At 37.1% G+C, this 24,279-nt stretch overlaps 3 protein-coding genes across 4 annotated transcripts; all 3 read left to right on the forward strand.

The window, feature by feature from the left end:
- The first annotated feature begins 669 nt into the window (after positions 1-669).
- LOC125075748 (WW domain-containing oxidoreductase-like) lies at positions 670-4,816 on the forward strand. The gene is made up of 6 exons (XM_047687457.1): positions 670-759; positions 1,214-1,467; positions 1,873-2,052; positions 2,734-2,989; positions 3,878-4,096; positions 4,805-4,816. The coding sequence occupies exons 1-6, from the start codon at positions 670-672 to the stop codon at positions 4,814-4,816; spliced, it is 1,011 nt and encodes a 336-aa protein (XP_047543413.1).
- LOC125075801 (carnitine O-palmitoyltransferase 1, liver isoform) lies at positions 4,468-13,701 on the forward strand. Of its 2 annotated transcripts, XM_047687566.1 has the most exons (13): positions 4,471-4,804; positions 6,549-6,702; positions 8,136-8,272; positions 8,357-8,465; positions 8,717-8,884; positions 9,338-9,459; positions 9,717-10,428; positions 10,516-10,541; positions 10,626-10,688; positions 10,783-11,167; positions 11,546-11,744; positions 11,850-12,010; positions 12,099-13,701. In XM_047687566.1, the coding sequence occupies exons 2-13, from the start codon at positions 6,562-6,564 to the stop codon at positions 12,186-12,188; spliced, it is 2,313 nt and encodes a 770-aa protein (XP_047543522.1). In that variant the 5' UTR covers positions 4,471-4,804; positions 6,549-6,561; the 3' UTR covers positions 12,189-13,701. The 2 variants fall into 2 exon arrangements, with proteins under 2 accessions (XP_047543523.1, XP_047543522.1); XM_047687567.1 differs by lacking the exons at positions 11,546-11,744; positions 11,850-12,010; positions 12,099-13,701 and adding an exon at positions 11,465-11,517 and having other exon boundaries at positions 4,468-4,804; positions 10,783-11,204.
- A 2,406-nt stretch (positions 13,702-16,107) lies between these two features.
- On the forward strand, positions 16,108-20,883 carry LOC125076087 (protein ABHD13). The gene is made up of 5 exons (XM_047688038.1): positions 16,108-16,515; positions 17,665-17,893; positions 18,105-18,298; positions 18,391-18,551; positions 18,625-20,883. Exons 1-5 carry the CDS (start codon positions 16,383-16,385, stop codon positions 18,886-18,888), a joined length of 981 nt encoding a protein of 326 aa, XP_047543994.1. The 5' UTR covers positions 16,108-16,382; the 3' UTR covers positions 18,889-20,883.
- The last annotated feature ends 3,396 nt before the right edge of the window (positions 20,884-24,279 follow it).

Below are 24,279 nucleotides of genomic sequence, written 5' to 3' on the forward strand. Positions count from 1 at the left end.
AACAGTACGTTCGATAGAGAGAGCCACAAGTCACAACGTCTTTTCGGGATTTATAAACTACTATATCCTTATGCGCTAACAAAAAGCAAAAGCATATTTATTATTTTTATGTTAATTATATTATAATTGTATTTCTACAATGTGCACTTTGGATCAAAGTTTGCAATAGGATAATATAATATTTTGCTTCATTTTAATATTCTATATATGTAACCAGTACAAACTTTTCGGTGCTGCAATATTTGACATGTTAAATGATAGAAGGGTGTTATACACAGGAAACGAATTATATTTTATTCATAATTTAGTAAAACCAAAAGATTTCTATAAATATTACCATAGTGTACTGGAGACATCATACAACTATTATAAATTTCGGTTAGATTATTTTTTAATTATACTTAAATACTGCCTTGTCAATTCAAATAACTTTATTTAAATGCCTTATATATAAAAAGTTTTATCAATTATATGTTATTTTTGTCATTAACCTCAATATAAATAATATACTAAATTAAAGGACTTTGTATAACCACAGAAAACATTAATGTTAAAACATATTAATAGAATTATAAAAATTTAAATAAAAATATTTAGTATCCGAGTATTAATAAACTGAAAAATTTTCTCAATTGCAATGATATTTTAAGCATAAAAACAAGGAGAAATATGAGCAACTTCATATGGAAAGAATTTATGTTGAGGAAAATTTTAAGCAAGACAGACTATAAAAGAATACTCGGGCCAACAGCTGAAGCGGTACCTATTTATATTTCCAACTAGTTAGTCGTGTCGGTTTCGTTGAAACTTTTTGTTGAAGGATAAATATATAAAGAAAAAAAACTGTCTTTGCTGGGCCAGGTATCTGGGTACGCAGTGCAATTCACCACTTTCATCAAAATCAAATGAATGACTTAGGCATACATAGAGCATACACATATTATGTTTATTTATATTTACAATTACAACAATATATTAATTATTATTATAAAAGTTAAGAGCCAACTTTTCAGTTATCCTAACTTAGATTGTAAAAGCGAAAGTGAGTTGTTTGTTACGCTTTCACATCTCAATTGCTCAAGCGAACATCATGAAATTTTGCAAACACGTTGGCACAGCTAAAACGACATATAAAACCTAATACCAGCTGCGATCGCAAACATTAAATAATAAATATGAAACATGTCTTTTATCTATTCATATTTAATTTCAGCTGGTAAGAGAAGTTAATTTAGCAGACAAAACGTGTCTCATCACAGGTGCGAGTGGCAGCATTGGATTAGAAATAACGCGATGTCTCAGCCTACGCAATTGCAATGTTATTATGGCTTGCCGTAATGTGTATAAAGCAAAAGTTCTTGCTAAAAGAAATTGTGAGATAACTGAGCGGCTCACCTTTTATCAAATTAATTTAACTTCCTTAACATCAGTCAAGAATTGTTCCGAGGAAATTCTTACTAAAGAAAAGTATATCAAAGTTACTTTTCATTTTAACTGTAATAAGTAATATTATGTTTATATAACTAATTTAAGAATATTTATTTTTGCAATATGTTCAACGTTAGCCCATTAGGTTTACGTCTCCCCAAAGTCAATTCATCCTTCTTTGTACAAGGTGTTAGCTGCTATAATTAATTTCCACAAAATGTTAAGCTTTTTCAGTTAATAAATTTAAATGGAATGTTAAGAAAACTTTGAGTAATAATGAGTTTTATTCCATTTTAATGATAAAGTGACGTGAAGCTTAATAAAATAAAAATATTTTGATTTTGATTGGATTGTTGGAAATATCTGCCAGCTTTATTTTATACTCTAAGCTTCCTCTAATATAAATTATTATTACAGAGCTAATAACGATTTGTGTATTTTTAGAAAAATAGACATAGTTATTTTGAATGCTGCCACGTTTGGCTTACCGTGGACAATTACGGAAGACCGCCTTGAAACAATATTTCAGGTCAATTTTCTTAGTCAATATTATTTGCTATTATGTCTCGGAAAAATTCTTGCTTCGGATGTACGAGTTATATTCACTTCGTCTGAATCTCATAGGTAGGTTTTTCTTTACTTATTAAGATAAGTTCTTTCATAGATATGACAAAATTTTTTTCAATCAATCAATCAGCGAGAACGATACCACCAAGGTCGGTGGCGCATTGGTGATGTAAGGAATGGTTAATATTTCTTACAGCGCCATTGTCTATGGGCAGTAGTGAACACTTACCATCAGGTGGCCCAATGACTCGTCCGCCTACCTATACCATAAAAAAAATCTTAGCCCATTTGGTTCCTTAGGGCACCTGTAGTAGGTAGGTTTTTTATATATCAATAAAATGTCTAGTGTCGAAAAAACCTGATCTTATCCAACTATAAATAATTAATTTTAAAATTCGTGACTATATTTCTTTAACAGCTGAACAAAAAAGGTGATGTCTAAATATTTTTTGTGATATATCAGTTTAAAAAAGAAAAAACAAAAACACAGAATAAGCTAATTTATCGGGCCCCCGTGGGAACGGGAACAGACTGTACCCCGTAATGGTAAGAGGTCAGAACTGCCCAAAGGCCCATACATCGTCAATGCATCACTAACCCTGAAAACTAAGATGTTATGTCCATTGTGATTTTATATACTGGTTTCTTGACTGTATATTTGCATATGTATTTACAATTGTAATCAATTCACATCTGAACGAAATAATATGCCAATTCGGTATTTATTTTTATTTACAGAAATATAAATTGGCCCTCGTCGCCATCTTTAGAGAGTGTATCACTTCCGAAAGAGAAATATACTTCTATTAAGGCCTATAATATATCGAAGCTTTGTGGATTACTGCTGATGCATTATTTGAGTAACCAGTGGGCAAATAGTAAAAAGTCTGTTTTTTGTGCTCATCCTGGCTCCTTTATTAAAACCGGTTTATGCCGCAACTGGTGGGCATATGAAGCACTTTACACATTTATGATGCCCTTTTGTAAATCCATTGTTAGTACAAAAATTACAAATTTAGTTAACGTCAAACAACATAGTTTGATAAAAGTTTAACAAAGGAATAAATTCTTAGAAATAATGCTTTTAGAATTATCAAAGTCATTGGTTGCACGCGATATCCTGTAAAAAGATGGGACACTTTAAGACACAAAATATTTATAATAGGTGTACTATTGGAAACGCTTTCGATTTGGTTCATTCAACTAAGGTCCTTTGCCTAAAGACTTGACAAAGATTGCCAAATGCCAAGGGAACTCTTTGATCGGCTTCCTTTTCGAAGTTATTCGGAAACTTGACCCAGGAGGGTATATGTTCCTTCAGGGGGAGAGGTTTTCCTTCAACGTACATCGATATCAGCAAGAAATGCCTGTTATACATGACCTTGGTCTTGTTCAAGCGGATAGACTGACACGTTGGAGTCTCGCTTAGGCATTGTTTGCTGAAATATTAGATGCTTGGATATTTGCCTCACCGCCTTTTTTTTATTCTTATTAGAAGTATAAGCATCCCTCCAAGAGGCAGACATGCATATGCGCACACAATATAATACACCAGATTTTACGTTTTTGAAGCGTTGTGAATTCTTCCTCAATATTCCTCGTTATCATAAGAGTTCTCAACAGCAGCTTTAGAGAAAGACACGAGAAAATTCTAATTTAGCCCCATTTTTTTGTCAAATTCGATGAGTTGTCAATTGACAATGCCGCGCTTTACGCTACAATAGTGGTGCGCGTAGTTTTATATGTCTTATGACACAATGCTTGCTAGCTCTTTGAATATAAATCCTCAACGTAAATATGTATTTTTGTAGTCCGTAAACAATATTATCTGTAGCATTAAATGTGACTAATTTCTATTAAAATTATTATTTGTTTATTGCAGAAGCAAGGTGCTAGTACTATAGTTTACTGTGCTACATCACCAGAACTTAAAGGCGAAACGGCAGTTTATCTAAATAATTGCAAGCGATGTGACGAAAGTGACATTGCAAAAGATTTAAGGATGTCATTTAAAGTACATGAGCTAATAATTCATATATTAAGTGAGCGCACCGAAAACATTGATGAACTTATTAAAGATTTTAGTCATGTTAAATCGAATGTAAAGAATAATAATTATTGTAATTCATGTATATATCAATACTAGCTAGCTAATCTAGCTCTTTATATATTTAAATTGCAAAAATACCTTTTGAAGTATTCGGTGACATGCATTGCTAATTGCAATATGTAATATATGCATTGCTAATTACAATAAATATAATTTATTTTTATCTGTTGTTTTTTATTTTTTTTATCATTGTATGTATTTTTACAAAAAGTATAATATTTAATGCATAATATTAAATTTGTCGTAAAATAAAATAACTTACATTATGATAACAAAACCTTGAGCGCTATTGTTAATTAACTGTCTATGAGTCCACATAATAATTTATTTTAGCTTTGCAACACTGTATTTTATAAGTCAGTTATTTGGTTACACACGGTGGTGTACAGCACTCAGTGTGCACTTTGCGTTACTGTCTAGTTAAATAGTTTTTTTAAAATTACTAACTAAAATCCCAGCGTAGATTATATTTAATTAGTCTATACTTTTAAATTTTATAGCAAATCTTATAATCTCTTGCTGAATTGTGAAACATTTAGTTTGTTGAAACAGTGGCATCACAAATATTAACAATTATGTTTGTAATAGGTGTCGTTTAAATAATAACCAACAAGGTACTGTTATTTCAGTACCCGCGTAGCTATTTGTCACGAGAAAACTGTTCGTAGTTGGTGCTAAAATTAGTGTCTACTGTTATAGGTCAGTAACTAAACAATTTTTTATGTATTAATTTACTAAAGTGCTTGTTATTATAAATTTTTTTTTATAATATTTTATTTGTAACATAAAACATAATATAAGTAATATAAAAGATAATAAAAATTAATTTTAAATATAAACTTCCATAAATATGTCTAGCGCATGATTTAAAAAAGTATTTTGCTTGTAATCCACGTATATGTAGAACAGTCGCATTCTCAGATTAGACTTTGACACCGGTTTGCTAGTGTGCGTGAGGCGTGCGAATGTGTTCGTCCGAATTCCGATTACGCGAATGTGGTTTTGGAACGATTTCTCTTAAGTTGTAAGTTGTGTGAGCTTTTCATTAAAATGTTAATAAATGCTTTGCTATATTTTTTATTTTACAGAAATTTCTAATAAAAGTAGAATAAGTACCCGCACTATATTACTGTATTACAATTTAAAAGGATGCAACTGTAAACTTGTTCTATGGAGTTAACAATACAGTAAATCATCAATCAAAGTCAGTTTTATCGACAATTAATACAATTCTTATTTCCAATTACAAATGTAGAAAAGTAGAAAAATAACTCGTAATAAATTAATTATATAACTTTATTTAAAATTTAAAGCTTAAAATTCTTACTAATATTTTTATCTCCAAGGCCATTTTCAATTGATTATACAAGTGATTTCAATGATATATTTAATTTTATATTTGGTGTGTAGTTTCTATACATCTTGTATTAATGGTATTGTCTGTTTTTTCGAGACTGATTACAAAGAACCTTTTTATGATCAATCAAATTATAATATATTTTTAGCCTTAGAGAAATGAAAAAGCTCTACAAGACTTTAACACTTATTTTTTTTACTACATTGATAAATAAAACAAGACCCTTTAGTTATTCTACTATTTTAAGTTTATCATCATTACATAGTTACTTTATCCGAATCTTTGTCAAAGTAATAAACTTTGATGTGTTTCTTCCTATGCCTGTAATTGTGCTGGCGATCTTGATATCAGTTGCTAAATCCCATGTGATATTTTTGTGTATGTGCTTTACTTATGATATAATATTTATTGACTATTTTAGAAGCTAAAAGTAAAATAAATGCAATACAGCCATAGTTCAGTGACTTTAATTTGAAATTTGAATGATCATTTCATTTTCATATAAATGAAAAGACCACCACATCCAGGAGCTACAGTATGACAATAAGGTTTATGACTGGCTGTGTTGTGTAACTGTAGCACCAAATTCATTAAAAAAGTTTTTACTCGAGGCCTAAACACAACTACTGCTCTTTTATCTATTGCTCAAATGAGTATACTTTGTTTAATTTAGAAAAAGCCAGAACAAGATATTCTAGTAAGTAAAATAAAATGGTTGCTTAAAATCTATGCAAGGACTCATAAGTATATTTGTTTATAATAATTAGTGTTTATAATTTATTCATGTCAATCTTAGCGGTAAATAAAAACATTGTAAATAAATCTCCACATAAAGGATGGAATATTTCATTATGTTTACAAATGCTTTCAAAATGCAAACTATCAATATATATTTTTGTATTATTTTGGTGCGCTAAGCGAAGGCTTTATTCTGTTTGTCCTCCAACTTATCATTTAAAAAAAATGTTCTTAGATTTGTAGGCAACAAATGATATTGTATTACACAATTTTGCATTACTGCGACTTTTATTTACATTACAAGTAAAAGTTGGAGCAACAAACGACTCAGAGAGGAAACTTTCGCAGGTTGTGAAGCAAGATGGCAGAAGCGCATTCTGCGGTCGCCTTCTCCTTCGCTATCACGCACGACGGATGGGACGTCAACTTCGACCGTGAAGTATTGTACCTCGTGTGGGAGTCCGGTATTCGCTCGTGGAAGAAGAGGCTAGCGCGCTTCAGAGTGAGTAATAATTTAAACTCCTCCCAACCGAGACAAAGCTTAGTTGTAAATGAAATTAATAATAAAAATAACACTTAAATAAAGACATTTCAAAGCTAAGAAATAATTAATACGTCAAATGAATATATGCTTGACAGCAAAAAACAAGTGCTTCGTTTAGATTGGGACGTCACGTTGTCTAGACGTTGTGGTGCGCAGGCTATTATTTATAGGTTGTAAGAGAACAGAACAGATTGTAAAGTATAGATGAATGATAAAATCGGCGTCAGACAGCGCGCTCGTCGCGAGGCGCGCGAGAGGTCACACGTGGCAGACGATTGCGCGTCAGCACTCGTAGCGAAAGCGAGAGCCGACTGAGGGCACGCGCCTCTCTTATCACGGTACACGGACATTGACACAGTTCACTATTGGGATCACGGGCACGGGACCATCACTGGTAGCGAAGAAATGAATAAACGAACTAAGATGCTATGCTTTTATCTTGATCGTGGGTTAATCTTTTTTTACACAGCTTCGTGTTATGTATTCTTACGACGTATAAAAAAGCGTATGTTGTAGTATCCGCCATAAATCGTAACATTTAACCTACCGCAAGCAGACAGTGGGGTCGCGAATGTTGAATACCTATAACTTGCACAAAAAATTTGGAACCTTTTAAGTAGAATCTTTTATCACCTATTATTTTCGGTTGTCATTGAATTGTTCTATGTTTTTGTCGTGTATATAATTCAGTCTGTGAATTTAAACTTATTTTTTGTTTTTATAAATGAAGTAGTCGTTTTTAATATTATTATGTCATGTTGTACTTGCAGAGTACCTAGTTAAAGCCACCCATCTCAATTCGTAGGAGTCCTAAGAGCCGATTTTTGAGTTTCTCTAAGCGCATACATAATTGTCTTTACCACTGTATGTGTGTCGTCGCGACCAATCCACATACCCTCACTGCCGAGCTTGAGTGTTGAATGTTGGCGACTCTGATTAACATTTACTGTTGTGTCTTTCCGAATTCTCTATTTTTATGCGTTCGCTTGCGAAGGATAGTAAAGTGTACTACAATCAGAGAATGAAACTAACCAGGGACAGATTTCGATATCTTGGTTATCCTAGTCCAATGGCAAATTACCGCCGTTTTTTACTGGATTATGTGCATTTCACACTTTTTTGGATTTTTAAACGTTGACTTGATTGCAGTTTCGCTATTGGAGCGACTATAAATAAAAAAGAACCAAATTTTTGTTGCGATACGTCCGGGCTTACTCGGCCTGTCGGGAAATGTGTATTAGTGTCGTCACGAAGCACTTCTGTGGGAGATTAATTTCGTTCGTAGTCAACGTCGTCGAGATAGGTGCCTGGTCTCTTTAACTCGTGAATAAAATATCAATTAAATTATTATTAATAGAGTTTTTATACGAATATTGTTTCTTTCCCAACAGAACAGCATCCATAATGGCGTGTATCCGGGACACCTACAATCTTTATACTTTCTGTGGACTGTTCTTGTGGCCGCTCACTTTGGAGGTGTCAACATACCCTTCGGATTAGTACAAAAAGCCCTGACCATACTGCCCGGGTAAGAAAGGTTTTGGTTGTGGTGGAGTAGTCGGTGTGGATTGATCAGAATGAGTATAACCAAAGCGCGTGTTTCCCTGTACAGCGCGTCGCCGATGTGGCAGGTGATCGCGTGCCTACTGGCCGCGCTCACCATGTGGCTCTCCGTTATATTCCTGATGCGCTACTTGCTCAAGCTTCTCCTGATGTATAAGGTAATAAAATATTTGAACGTGCTGTTGTCAATCGAGGATCAAGTCGGGTCTTAATACCCGATACACGTGCATACACACAAAACAGAGTGTTATTCGTTACTAGCGAAGTAATGCTGAAATAAATGCTTCGAAACCTATTTTATATAATCCGAACATACGGATTAGTCTTAGCGATGCGATGGGCAAGAATTAAGATCTTTTTAACCGAATCACGCGTGATTGTGACAGTGGTGATTCCCATTTCTGCGTAGGGCTGGATGTACGAGTCCCGCGCGCCGGGCTCCAAGATATCGATGAGGACTATGTTATGGGCGAGCGTGGTGAAAGTACTCTCAGGCTGGAACAAACCACGGCTATACAGCTTCCAGGGTTCGCTGCCGCGCTTGCCGCTGCCCGCTGTCAAGGACACCATGAGACGGGTGAGTGATACAAATATAGAGAGCCGTCCGACTTAGCATAATTTATTTTAAATATAGAGATAATCGGCTAAGGTAGGGTAAAAAGGTCCAAGCCAGTTCTTTGCTTTTCAAGCTTTGCTTTCCTTGACCCGACCGGCACCGATTCTGAAGTAGCTGATTAACATACCGATCAAAATAATATTATATTTAGTCCTTCATCGCGTGACATAGGGAAAGTTTAGAAGTCGGATCTTGTTTATTGATTTTATACAAAGACTGTAAGAAAGTTAATTATAAAGACTTGTACGATTTCTTAATAAATTTTCTGTCGTTAAAATGTTTTTAAACTTTGTTTTGCTGGTGGCTTCTTTTGGTGATATTTAAGCGTACATATATGTTTCGAAAACAAAAACATGCGCGAGGCGGGCCGTACGTGATAGTATTCGCATTGAGCACAAGGTCTCTGATCCTCAGTACCTTCTAAGCGTGAGGCCGCTGCTGGACGCCGACAACTACCTCCGCGTGGAGAGACTGGCCAAGGAGTTCGAGGAGACTATCGCCGTCAAGTTGCAGAGATATCTCGTCCTAAAGTCATGGTACTTGTGCATTCCTTTCATGTCACGGCTAATGTTAATGTCGCATGTATCGAATATCGATGAACGATCACCATACGAGACATCGAACGTTGCTGTAATTATGTTTGGCGTTCTTCTAAATACTATCGACATCACTCACGTTCGTTCGTATTGGAATAAAACTCGTTTAAATATGTGTCTTCGTTCGACTGGTATATATTTAACTTTATTTTATTCAAATAGTTGTTATCACATAAATACTGAATTCGCGGCGACAGGTGGTCCAGCAACTACGTGTCGGACTGGTGGGAGGAGTACGTGTACCTGCGTGGACGCTCGCCGCTCATGGTCAACTCCAACTTCTACGGCACGGACACACTGCTGCGGCCCACGAGCGTGCAGGCGGCACGTGCCAGCACCATCATACACTTCTGTCTTAAGTTCCGACGGCTGATCGAGCGCCAGGAACTCGAGCCGATAATGTTGCAAGGCATGGTTCCGCTATGCTCGTGGCAGTACGAGCGGCTGTTCAACACGACGCGCGTACCCGGCGTGGAGACGGACAAACTGGTGCACTACCGCGACTCGGCGCACGTGACGGTGCTGCACCGCGGCCGCTATTACAAGGTGCTGGTGTACTCGCGTGGACGACTACTGAACCCGGCCGAGATTCAAGTGCAAATCCAGCAGATCCTGGACGACGAGGCGGAGGCCAGTCCGGGCGAGGCGCGGCTGGCAGCGCTAACGGCGGGTGAGCGCTCGCACTGGGCGCACGTGAGGCAGACGCTCTTCAACCGTGGACACAACCGCACGTCGCTGCACTGCCTCGAGCGCGCTGCTTTCCACGTTTGCCTGGACGACATCGAGTACGGGTTCGACGAGACGGATTCTGCCAAGCTGGACCGCTACGGTCGCGTCCTGCTGCACGGCTCCGGACAGGACCGCTGGTTCGACAAGTCCTTCAACCTCTGTTTCAGCACCAACGGCTCGGTACGTTCGACTCTTAGGTTATATAATTACTGCAAAGCTTACGTTATTGTAATGTGTCTGTCTGTAATAAGAAAAAAATGATTGCAGGTGGGCTTCAATACCGAACACACATGGTGAGACGCAATGATATTAATTGACAAGCGAAATCTACACGAAACCGTGCCTTCGTGAACTTGATCTGTATCTCATGCTTGCAGGGCGGACGCGCCGGTGATGGGGCACTTGTGGGAATACGTTATTTGGTCTGAATTAGAATATGGGTGAGGATCTAAAATATTGAAATTGTTTTGTATTGACGATGTACTGCGTGAACCGTTACTTGTATGACTCGTGCTCGTATTTGCATGTCCACAGCTACGACGAGTCCGGCGACGCCCGCGGCGCCGTGGAGGCTCCGCCGCCGGCGCCCGTGCGCCTGCGCTGGGAGTTCAGCGAGCCGCTGCTGGCCGCCATCGACCAGTCGCACACCGTCGCTACGCAGCTGCTCAACGACGTCGATCTGCGCATTCTTATGTACACCGCCTACGGCAAGGGGTTCATGAAGAGCTGTCGCGTGTCGCCCGACGCGTTCATTCAGATGGTGCTGCAGCTGGCGTACTTCCGAGACGCGGGCCGCTTCTGCCTCACGTACGAGGCGTCCATGACGCGGCTGTTCCGAGAGGGACGGACCGAGACCGTGCGCTCGTGTACTCTTGAGAGTTCCGCCTGGGTGCGCTCCATGCTCGATCCGAATGCGACGGTACAGTGCAATGATACCCAAATCTAACTCTTTTTTTCTCGCAGTGCCCTTCTGAAAGGTACCTAATATCCGGATAGCCATTAAAACCACTGCCATGGCAGTCTTGCGTCCGGTACGGAGAGACTGCGGGGTCGATATAGCGCATCTGCGGCGCCTCCTACTCTGCTGTTCTCTGCCCGTGGCTCTCTGTGCTCTCCACGGAAGGTGAAAGTAATGTTCTCGCAAGCCCTCCTCGCTAGTGCGTACTATAGTACAGGACACTGTCTACCGCCCTCCTCGAGCCCATTTGAAAAGAAACGCGTAGGACAACGATTGCGGAACTTAATCGAAGCTTATTCGCTCTGGTCATGGTGTGTGAGATATTGCTTCTGTCGTCAGGTGGAGCAGCGCATGTTGCTGTTCGTGAAGGCGAGTAATCGTCACCAGTTGGGCTACCAGGATGCCATGGCGGGCCGCGGTATCGATCGGCACCTCTTCTGTCTCTACGTCGTGTCCAAGTACCTCGAACTAGAATCACCCTTCCTGCAGGAGGTCTTTAACGAGCCGTGGCGTCTGTCAACCAGTCAGACCCCACACGGTACTAGTGCATTTAATTCTTCACTAACAAATCCAATGTTATGTGAACATGAGCGATTCACTTAATATATCGAAGTAGATGTTATATCGTACGCGTATGGCTTAGGTCAAACGAGCATGCTGGACCTCAAGAAGTACCCGAAGTGTGTGAGCGCAGGCGGCGGCTTCGGCCCCGTCGCGGACGACGGCTACGGCGTCTCCTACATCATCGTCGGCGACGACACGCTCTTCTTCCACGTGTCCAGCAAAATCAGCTGCCCCATCACAGTAAGCCCATGTATTATTAAGGATCACGTTTCCATGTGACCCGCATCTCTATGCACTCTCGCTGACGTTTATCGTTCACCTCCGACAGAGCTCCACGAACTTCGTGAAACAGATCGAGAAGTCGCTGCAAGACGTCCACGACCTCTTCGCGGAATACAAGAAGACGAAAGGCAAATAGTCGCGTGCAAGTGTGCGTTTCGTTGTTTTAGATTTGTATTGTGCGGTTTTGTTTTTGTTGTAATTAATTATTCTGTTGTTCATGCGTCTATCATCATTGTATTATTTTAAGTGAAAACAACGCAAGTATTTTAAATAATTATCAATCACAATTTCGTGCATTCTTTGTTTCGTTTACTAAATAAATATTTACAATTCATCAATGCAATCCTGCAATACTGCTTTAAAATATTGTAGTTACGTTTGCAGTAGTCGTTGACGCAATGTATCGCCGATACTCGAATAGCCTAGAGGAGCGGCCGCTCGGGGCCGCGACCAGTCGAGGGAATTGTTAAAGATTTGTATTGATATTTTATTTTGGTATCGCTTGGAGGTGAGGGTAATAAATATTTCTTAATTTTAATGTTATTTATTGAGTCTTAGTAATGGCCACCATGGAGCGGGGGGGCAAACCACGTACGATTGCTTTTACATGCGCATTTTGTATATTTATCTTACTTACATTTCTTATAGTGTTCCCTTGTCAGTTTAGTGAGTATTTTTCTCCTCACGTAATAAGTACATAGGAATTCGTTTCCGGAAGCACAGATGTGTAGTCCATTGCAGCGGCAGGGGAAGTAAATAAACATCTTTGACCTTCAATTGTGACAAATGTACTGAATGAGTTGTTCGACGAATGAATGACCTGGTAACGAATGATTGATCGATGATTACACGTGTTCTCAGCGGTCACGTCGTGGAGCAGACTTACGTCTTCTGCCAATTTCAAAGTTTAACTTTGGAATTTTAGTTAATTAATATTGAATTAATAATAATCATAACTTACAATAATTATATTCAAAATTTCTAAAATACGTCTCTAAATCTCCAACTGTTTGTAGTGCATAAATATATGCTAAAGGATAATCGCGTGGATTATGTAAAGCTAAGACTTATTTTATTTCAATTCTCCTGCCTTTGAATGGCCTACACGTTCAAACCACAAGAATCATTAAATAGTTTATTCTTTATGTATTAAAAATAAATGGAATTGACCTCAAGTGAAAATAACATTTCTGATAGTACAAATATCTTCCATATCTCCTAAGTTCGCGTTCGTTCGACGTCTCTAGTTTACGTCGCCTTCGTGCAATTCGGAACTCGTCGTCTGTGGACTTATTGTAGAACCTGATGAAGCACTAGTACTGAGCAGCTAGTTTAAAAAACTTTATAAGTAATGTATTTTGTTATTGTTATACACATGGTTTTACAATATTAATTATAGCTTCATAATAATACTATACGATATGTACAAAACTGATTATTTCTGTGGCCTTAAAGATTATAGTGGATATCTATACAAATATTATAGCAGTAAGACGATTTTAAAAGAAATTATACTAATTTTATAAACGTATTATCCTCAATCAATTTATTCTGATATAATCCAATTATTGATTAAATTTGTTACTTACACTTTTATAACAGTTTATTGTAAATAAATTAATAATAAAATAAGTCTACTATCATGAAAACTGTGTCTCATTTATACTCAATCGCAAAAGTGTATACGTGTGCATATTATTGTCTCCATTGTTTAGCGTCGTGTTGGTTAATTCTTCGCTGCAATCTAGATCGTTAGTGTCAAGACACGGTTACTGTCGACGTCAGCGCGTGGATTGCTGGTGGCACGGCCGACTAACATCGAGAGGGTTTGGTCTGTACTCCAACCACGTAGACAACGGAACGCGGTGTTCTGCTTGGATGGAACAGAGGATCCTACAACCGCACAAGAGGGATCGTTTTGCCGCCTTTGACTGAATCGGTGAAGACATTACCCGGAACGTACGCTACCTAAAGTAAAACAAGCTAACTTGATTGCTATTATTTAGGTACAAGAGTCAGAAAATTTGAAACTTACACTAACTACTCTACTGTCTGTCTGGATGGTGAATCTTTTAGTTTTCAAAATGTTTTCTTTTTTAAAGGCAGGTGTAGGTTAGTGGTGGGGCGCAGTACAAAGCCTGTAAATGTTGCTTTGTTTCTTAATTACTACATTGTCTTCTTTTGTTAAGTCTTTACGATTCGTTCTTTGAAGTTCAGGCCGGTGACATCTTTAAGGATCAGGTCCTTCTTCGATGAACTAATATTGTTCATTTTACTTTTAAAATTATGTTCCTGCATTTGGGTGGCTTGACTCATGTATCACGAGTAAAATAATTTTCTTAGCCCAATCAACCCAGGTCTACGACAAAGATGTATAAAGAAAAACTTCAAAACAAAGATAAGGCTTTTATTAAAAATTTGTTTAAAGTAGAAATGTAATGCAACTGACCAACTGGCACTGTCGCGCCTGGCTTTTTCGGGCTTCAAGATAATCTATATTACAACGCCGCGAACATACTAGGCGTTATTTGAAACTTTCAATAATATTTCGAAAACTAGGTAATCATGATAGATTAAAATTCTAGAAATTCTTTCAACGATTGAAACAAAGACCATTAAACTAAATGGAACTAAATGCCAAGTAAAATGAAGGTATGGGCCGCTGTGTTTAGTTAGTTTTCTGTACCGATACGACTTGGGAATCTTCAAGAAAAAAGCGTACTCATTTCTTAAAGGCCGGCAACGCGCTGCAAGCTCCTGGTTTTGCAGATGTCCATGGGTCGTGGTAATCACTTTCCATCAGGTGAGCCTCCTGCTCGTTTGCTACCTATAACACAAACAAAAACCCGACTTTATTTCAGTGCCAGTGGAATTTACAACTCTCAGTATAGTATATAACTCTCGTATCTAGTTGTGGATGCATTTCAATTTACTCCGTATCATACCACGATCCTCTCCTTTGGAGATAGGACAAAAACCGGTTTCACATGGTACGAGCCTTGTGCAAGCCCGTCTATGTTACCTACATACCAGCCACTCACCAGATATTCTACCGCCAAACAGCATTACTTAGTATTATTGTGTTCCGGTTTGGAGGGTGAGTGAGCCAGTGTAACTATAGTATAAGTATACAGGCACGAGGAACAGAACATCTTGACTCCCAAGGTTGGTGACGCATTCGTGTAATGTAAGAAATGGTTATTATTTTTAGGTCAATATCTATGGGTGGTGGGGACCACTTACCATCAGGTGATCCATATGCCCGTCCGCCTACGTATTACATAAAAGAAAATTGTTTGAAATTAGAGCTTTATAATTGTCCTAATACCAAGTTTTACATAATACAATAAAAATTCTTTATTTCTTATGTAGGTATATAAAAAAATAATAAAATATTACAATAATATTTCTACGAGCAGGAAAAAAATATTATAAGCCTTTTTTTTCTTATGATTTTTATGCGCCACTATCGCTAATAGTATATACAAAAAATATAAAAAATATGACATAACTCATAAGTTTACAATGATAGTATTAAAATAAATCGAACTTAATCTCAAAATTTTTACAATTAAAACACAAATTACATTAAAATAAATCGCGTGTTTGAAATTCATAAGCGGTAGAAGTAAAACAAAATAAAAAATAGAAAATGCAAAAAGGTCTATTTATTATCAATAAAAATTATTAACAACATTACCAAAAAATATATATATAGAATTTAGAATTTACAATTGTTTTTTTTTGTAACTTATAGTAGACAAATGTACAGAAATATAAAAAAAAGCTGGTAAAATTTTATAGCATTTAAAACAAAAAAAATCTAAAAAGCTTTTAAGAACCATGAAGAATAAATTTTTGAATAAGGCATTTATAAATGTATATTGTGTAGCCGTTGGTACAGAGTGATATTTATTATCCCATCAAACCTCGTTTTCAAAAAACGAAGTTTATCTACAATACAAACTCTTCTACTCAATTTCTTTATAAAGTTGTAAACAGGCCATTGCGCAGGGCAAGCAAACTATAAATGTCATATTTTGTGATTACAGATTTTAAAGACACTGACTTGACAGTATGCGTATTGCCTTAAATATAACCTTTGAATAATAATTAAGTAAACATTTTTAATGTTTGGTTCATAAAACTTTAGGTGTACAAATATTTTTTGACGTAAAAATTTACAGTGTTTCGTCCAATCTAGTACTTAGACATTTTTATACGGACAATTATATATCATGTCAATAATCACATGATACAATATTCGTTAAAAAATAATATTTTAAATAAATAAAATGATATTTTGTAGGATTTTTAAAAGGCTTAGATAATGTATCACATTCTACGCGTGTTATTGTACAGGCTATGGGTTGTATCGACGTTTACTTTATTCTCTAGTGCAATTATATTTTGGTTTTATGGATTTTTTCTGGCACTAACGGTGTTCAGTTTCGGTATATCAGGTACGTAATTATATTATAGTGTGAAGGTTTTAATACTATAATTCCAATGAAAAGATTACATTTACGTACATTTGTTGCTAATACACATTCCTTAAAGCAGCTTACAAAAGTACAAAACAAAAAATACCTGTTAAATTAATTATTTCAAGTATGGAAAGGCGTAACGTACTTAGATTAGAAACAACAAATATATACACAAGTTAAATTATATCTGTTACACTCTATTTACTGATAAGGCTTGTTACCTGTGTAAAATATTTTGGAGTGGTATAAACAACCTCGAGCTTAAACCCCACCCAACCAATTTCGGCCACGGCAGCCAATATCGAGGGAAACTAAGCAAAGCAGGCATATTATATTGTGCAAACATATGTGCATTTCCTCCCTCTCATAATCTGATGGGACACCAGCCGCTTGCGTATGTTCATGTATATCGGCAATGACAACATGGTTCTCTAGTCTTTTCTCATGCAACATTTTTTTCATTTGGTCTATCCAGCCCAATCAGCTCTGGGTGACTTACCAACTATTTACTTCTTGTATATACAGAGTGATAGTATCAAAAGAATTATAACTACATAAAAGCAGGTTTTCTTTGAAAAATAACAAAATAAATAGCAATACAATTTTCTTCTAAAGTTCTAGAGGAAATTTGTAGAACCATTGTTATAAGAATCATAAACATATTTAAATATAAACATCCAAATATATTTTAATTCAGTGACAATGATAAATTAAACTTTCAACTATTACCACTGTAAGTCTGAAGAATTACCAATTATGTATATCACGTTGCTCATCCAGTGGAACATGTTATTGATCTACTTTATGACTTTTAAAGATTTTGCTTAACTAGTTTTTCTATATATAGTACATAAACCTAATGCATCATGATGAACACGTAAACCTGCACACAAGATTATGGGCATCTCCCATATAATTTCTCTTGAACACCTATTCCTTGTTATTTATTATTATTTTATTATTGTTATTGTTTCCTTTGTTAAAGTTTAGTTTTTGTTTGTTAGTATTGACCAGTTCTGTAGATGGGATGCATCCATACTATTTTATTTTTGTTGACAACTTATATTTAGCTGTTAGAATTAAGATTCAAAGAGGGTTTTTATTCATTTTTTATTTGTGTGACAGGTATACTGTACAGTGCCCAGGATCTTCTGCTATATTACCCCAACGATCCTCCAGATTCAAGAGTGTTCGTCCTGCAACCTAGTAACTATAAATTGCCATATGAAAGTGTTAAGATTAAAAGTAAGGATGGATTTAAAATTCATATGTTTCTAATAAAGCAACCTACAGTTAGTAATCATAGACCAACCATGATATTTTTTCATGGTAATGCTGGAAACATGGGCCAAAGGTCAGTATAGTATGTAACATTAACACATTCAAGTCATTCTTGTATTGATTATCAATCGTCCACTCCTTACTTACCAACTGCCAAAGTACTAAATAATACGAACATGTCTCTACCTATATTCATTTAATCTGAAAATTGTTTAAAAAAACCTGGCAATACTGAAAAAATTATCAGTCTTAATTTCTTTAATTTATCTAATTAATTCTTTTAGATTGTGTAATGTGTCTGGATTTTATCATAAATTAAATATAAATATTCTACTGGTGGAGTACAGAGGTTACGGACTTTCAGAGGGCTCTCCCTCGGAACAGGGTCTGTACATGGATGCTCAAACTGCTTTTGACTACCTCATGCAAAGAAATGATATAGATCGCACTCAAATTATCTTGTTTGGTAGATCTCTCGGTTGGTAACCTTAATCTTAATTATAAAATTACATTTGCCTTCTTTTAGAGAAGAAGGGTCTCGTTTGATTCATTTTCACTTTGTCTTCGCAGGTGGCGCCGTGGCTATAGATCTGGCATCACGCTTGGAGTATAAGAACAAAATATGGGCATTGATAGTCGAAAACACTTTCACTAGTATCCCCGACATGGCGAAGATATTGCTGAAGTGGAGATGTCTCAATTGGCTACCAATGTTTTGTCATAAAAATAAGGTGAGCAGTCGCGAGTCCGGGCCGAATTCGATGTTCGACGCGTATTCGATGTAACGTGGTACCGTTCGTTCAGTACATGTCGCTGCACAAGATGAGCAGCGTGTCGAGCGCGACACTGGTGGTGTGCGGCGCGTGCGACGCGCTGGTGCCGCCGCGCATGGCGCGCGAGCTGCTGGTTCGCTGTGGGGCGCCGCTGAAGCGCCTCGCAGTGCTGTCCGGCGGCGGGCACGACGACACGTGGACACGACCCGACTACTACGCAGCGCTGCAGCGCTTCCTGCTCGACGTGCCACCGCTACCCGACGAAGCGAGGGTGACGGTCGTGCACACCGTCTAGCGATACGTAATAGAGTACAAACGACGAGGCGGACGCGTTCGCGACGGTCCCGATATCATTACACACTTAATATATTTACTAGCTCGGCTCAGTCCGCGAAGCAATACCTGCAATAGCAATAGCGATGCGAACGCGAACTATAGTCACACGTAATAGTGATGGTCTTGTCGTCACATACTTATTGAGCAATACAATTAGAGCGTCGACTCTCACGACAATCGACATTGCCTTGCGAACGTGCGCTCGTAGATAGGTCAATTCTCGAGAGATGATATTTTTTTATTTGTATGCACAATCCATTCCGGCATAAACGTATTTGTAGCACAAAGCTGAATGATATTTTATATATACAAAACTGCAACAAGTTGATGAAACGGTGTTCTACGCTAAGTTAGGTTAGTCAAATAACAAATTAACTAGGTAGTATTATATTACGGTATCCTACTCATCGGCCTGCTCTGACGCAGACGCCGTCCCGCTTCAGCCTCCGACAGTGCCAAGCGGGCGACGAAACTATGACTCGTCCGATGTTTCTCGTCGACTGATTATTTTACTTAAAATAATAATACCTTTGATGTAATTATTAAATTTAATATAAAACCTTGACGACTTGATATTTCATTGAACTGTTCTATTTATTTCCATTTTTTACAATAATGACGCATATTAACATTTTTTTAAACACCATGTCAGTAAGTGTGAACATGTCATAACTACTGTTTTGTCAAGGATTTATTTAACTAAGAAGTTTTACTGCTTACACAAACGCGAAGGGAACGCGTTTGTTGGCGCGTGGTCGTGTCGACTTGACGGGGTCAGAGACTTCGACAGTTATAAATGTGACACTTTTCGATCGGACACATCACACGTCAAACTCAAAGTCTTACTAAGTCTTCTTTAATCGACTTAAACGAAAATAAAGTTAGTGTAGGGTTCGTCCGACCCCGATCACCAATCACTTCATGCACTAGCGAGCCGTGGCGCGTTTTAGGTTTGCTCGTTGCATGTTCCGCTGACGTGTTTGCTCTGAATATTCTAAGTCTTCTTTTCTACGCGGTCGTGTATGCATGAGGCCACGTGACTCGTAGACCCCGCCTGCGCAAAATATGTATGTATGTATGTATGTATAGTGTTATGAGTAACTAATGACGATACTCAATTGTATTCCAGCAATGTCAGTTCGTGTGTCGTGTAAGTACTCTGCACAATCGGTCGCTCGTGCAGGTGAGCCTGAACCGAGGCGTTACGTTACGATACGTTAAGTCGTCAACTCGGCGGTTTTGGGGTCAACCTCAGATTCATTTAGAACTAATACTGCTCTTGTCACATAGTAGTTGATTAAATACACTCCTATAATATGATACAAATACATAACCAGCAGGTTTGCCAATTCTCACCTCACGTGCGTGCTAGGGTGAAGCTTACAACACAACACGCACAGACAGACTGACATATTATATTATATTGATATCAAATAATATGAAATGGAAATGCAACAATTTGGTGCATGTGTGTGTGTGAATAATTGTCGAAACAAATTTTATGTTTGTTGAAGCAAATGCTGGTCTGTTCTAAAGGGCCGTATTCAAGCAGGGACTACAGAGTTAGCGTTTAAATGTAAAATTCGCAAGTATAAGCGTTTCTTCCTTTGCATGTTGCAAATGATGATTACCTCAGCCGGACGAGCGCCCCCTCCCCCACCTACCTGCGAGGATATCCTGTCGCGTAATTGCGTAAATGTTGTGAGAGAAAAAAAAAGATTAATTGTTTCCCGCGTGACGCGTCCCGCTCCTTTGTCACCAACGTTAATCAACAAACTTCAAAGTAAATGCTCATACTTGAAATCTATATGAATTATGAACACACACTGAAAGACTTACTTGCTATTATGCAAGTACAAGTTTATCGTTGTTTCTGTGAATACGGCCCAATATATTTAAAGACCAATATCAAAATGTGGAATTCACACTTGTATTACTACGAATAATGCAATCATTTTTACAAATAAATTATTTTTAAATAAAACGTAGTTTTATTTATTGTAAAATCGACATGTTAGTGTTGTATTCAGAGTGTACTGGTCATAATAAGACTGCGTAGTATCAATAGTTGGTAGGTTTTAACCGATCCTCCTGAAAAGTATGCTATATACTTTTTAAGTTTATATAATGTATTAAGAATGAATATGTGTTATTCCTACTAATAGGTAGTATTTAAAATAGATAACGTATCTAAAATTAAAAATGAATATACATACATAATATACATAATATACATTTATCATATATTATACTTTAGTAATAATTAAAAACCAATATTATACTTTATAAATTTACTCGCTACAGAGCAAAAGTTTTGTTGTCCTGCCACGCTCCTCTAAAAAGGAGAACTGCATACCAAAGACACCAGGTAATTAATTGTTAAATTATAGATATTTATTTTACTTAATTGCCATATTGGAGCAGCTGACACATTTTGGTGGGGGCGGATTCAGCTTGGTCGGTTGAGGAAAACTTAAAAATCATTGTAAGATTGTTGATTATGAAATATTGTCTATGCATAGTCAAGAATGCACCACAGATGCTATGTGATGGCTATAATCCGGATTGGCATTGGCTACGGTTGTCGAAGGCAAAGTGTAATTGTATCTGCTAACCTGAATATTCGGTGGCAGTGAAGTGGTGCAGCTGTCAGCTCTGGTTACGCCTACGCCTAGCTCTAATGTTAGATGAGCCTCGGTATGCATCGATTTCCAACTCAAATTTAACTCGCTTTTAGCTAGGTAACTGTTCTCCAGAGAATCTCTCGAGAGTAGTGCTAATCGGGCTGATCTGGAGATATAGTAATTTCAAGACGTGCTTGGAGAATATATTAACTTGAGTGCCTGTGACGATGTAACATTTGACGTAATTTCCATTTATTTTTACCACTTTTCTGTAAATCTTGTTGTGGTTTTGTAAAAGCTTTGAAAATGTTAGTATCAGTGGATCGTTGAAATTTTTGTAATACGTAGTTCAGTTGAAGTTGAAGGCGGTTGATAGTCATCCATCGCACAAAGAAAGCCTTCATATAATTCTTCGGGTCGCTAGCACTGATATCATCTCGCCTTTGCCCAAAGGGACTATGTGACGCAGGGAACTGTTCCACTGTCGGAAAACTTACACGGGAAACACACGGCCACTTTGTCCTGATAATATTTCGTCATCAATTCTGCGGGTAGTTTCTTCCTGTTCATTATCTTTTCTAACAAAATTTCGAAATCGCGATGTCGAGGAAAAGCACGTATTATTATTTGCTTTCAGTCTTCCTAGCAATAGTCGGTTGTGTCATCTTCTTGCTTGATCTCTTAATCTAGCTTGCAAATAAAACGACTTCGTAGTTTCACTCCAGCCCTGAATTACGCCGAGTTGATCAATCTTCTTGAGCCACGCTGAGACGTATATTTCTCATTATCAGAATCGAACTCGGAACTCGAATCATTGAGACTGCATTTTATTTTCTTGTGGAGACGGAGGGTATTTCATTATTTAATTGACAGGCTTTTTGTATCGCGGTTTCCAAAAGTTTTTCTAAATTTTTCGGGTCGGAGGGGTATCTTCGTTTTCATTGTCGCTTTTATTGGACGGATTCTCACGCGGCGATTCGTTCCATCCTTGTGGAAGTAATAGACGATCTTTTTACGCATAAATGACATGATAACGCTTCATAGCTTTATCAAATCACTAACTTGATTGACGAAATGATATTTGATTACAAATAGAATCGCTAAAAAATATTAATGAAAAATATAATTTATGAAAATAGCACTTGAGAAATAAAATTTTACATAATGTTTTTATTAAAACAGAACATTAAATATTTGATCAGGTCTTTCTGCTTCATCTTTGTTTGTTACACAATACATATGGACTTGCAGATGTAGATGGATGAGACAATACAGATTTTTTTTCCCTATAGCGCCATCCACATCAGCCGGAAGCTCGTAACTGTAGCAGTGTTTATTAATAATTTTTAAGTAGCAAATTGAAAACGCTATCTATTGTTAAAAAAAAATACTTATTTATTCTCGCAGCATTTTTATAACTTCGGAATGCAGACCAGAATTCAATGACATTGCATGTAGCATTCCATTGAATGTATCCAATGCTGTAGGAGCTTGTCAATATTTTCTTCATCAAATCCAAGCTGTGAAGCAAGATCTGGTATTTTAACCTTGGCGAAGAGTATTTTCCACACTAAGAAGACACATTAAATCCAAAATTGGCAGGAAGCCTTTGTTGAATTTGCTTCCCTAATTTTAATGTGAAGAATATAAAGGTTTTTTTTTAATCTGTTTTAATGGTAATGAAGATTTTTGTACTTGGGAACTGATGTAAAATAATATTTTTAATGTTAATAATAGCTCCAATCTCACTGAATGATATATTCAACAGAACTCAATACAATGATACAACTCTGATCACGAGGGCGACGATGATCTCCAACACATGAGGGATTTAGAGTGCTGCAGTGATCTGATGAAGAACAAAAAAAAAAAAAATGTGTTTTTTTTTTTAGCTTTGTAGTGGTAGATGCGTGGTTATTAGTCTTGAGTATATAAAAAAAAAGACAATGAAGAGTCCACAGTCTATTGTTCACAAATATAAATATATCGATCTCACATATATAGGATCACAAATATATAGGATCTCGAGATCCCACTGCTTTGCTCCATTTTATGCTTTGCACTCATTTACGCCTTAGCTATGTTCGTTGCTTGTTTTTTTGAATTATTGTGCTGTGGTATGTTTATAAGTGTAAACAATAAACTGTTGACTGTTTTGTCTTTTTTTTTTTTTTTTTATACTCAACACTACTAAACACGCACCTTTTTTTTATCTATTTTATTCTATCTATCAATTTCGAGTTGTACGTTTTGTTAGAAAAAAAACATTTGTCAAAATAATTAATAATAAAATAAACAAATACAAAAACAAAAAATTGCATCAGCCAATAACATAATTGTAGTGGATACTTACAATTTTTTCGTAAAAGAAAAGTTTAGTATTATGTGCGGAAACAATGCCAGTGTGAATAGTTGGGCTTCCATGGTATGAAATACTTGAACACATTTTTCTGTGCGAGAACGCGTACGTAACGGTAGGTAGGTAGGTAGGTAGGTAGGTAGGTAGGTAGGTAGGTAGGTAGGTAGGTAGGTAGGTAGGTAGGTAGGTAGGTAGGTAGGTAGGTAGGTAGGTAGGTAGGTAGGTAGGTAGGTAGGTAGGTAGGTAGGTAGGTAGGTAGGTAGGTAGGTAGGTAGGTAGGTAGGTAGGTAGGTAGGTAGGTAGGTAGGTAGGTAGGTAGGTAGGTAGGTAGGTAGGTAGGTAGGTAGGTAGGTAGGTAGGTAGGTAG

Source organism: Vanessa atalanta, chromosome Z (assembly GCF_905147765.1).
Source record: "Vanessa atalanta chromosome Z, ilVanAtal1.2, whole genome shotgun sequence".
Taxonomy (NCBI): Eukaryota; Metazoa; Arthropoda; class Insecta; order Lepidoptera; family Nymphalidae; genus Vanessa; species Vanessa atalanta.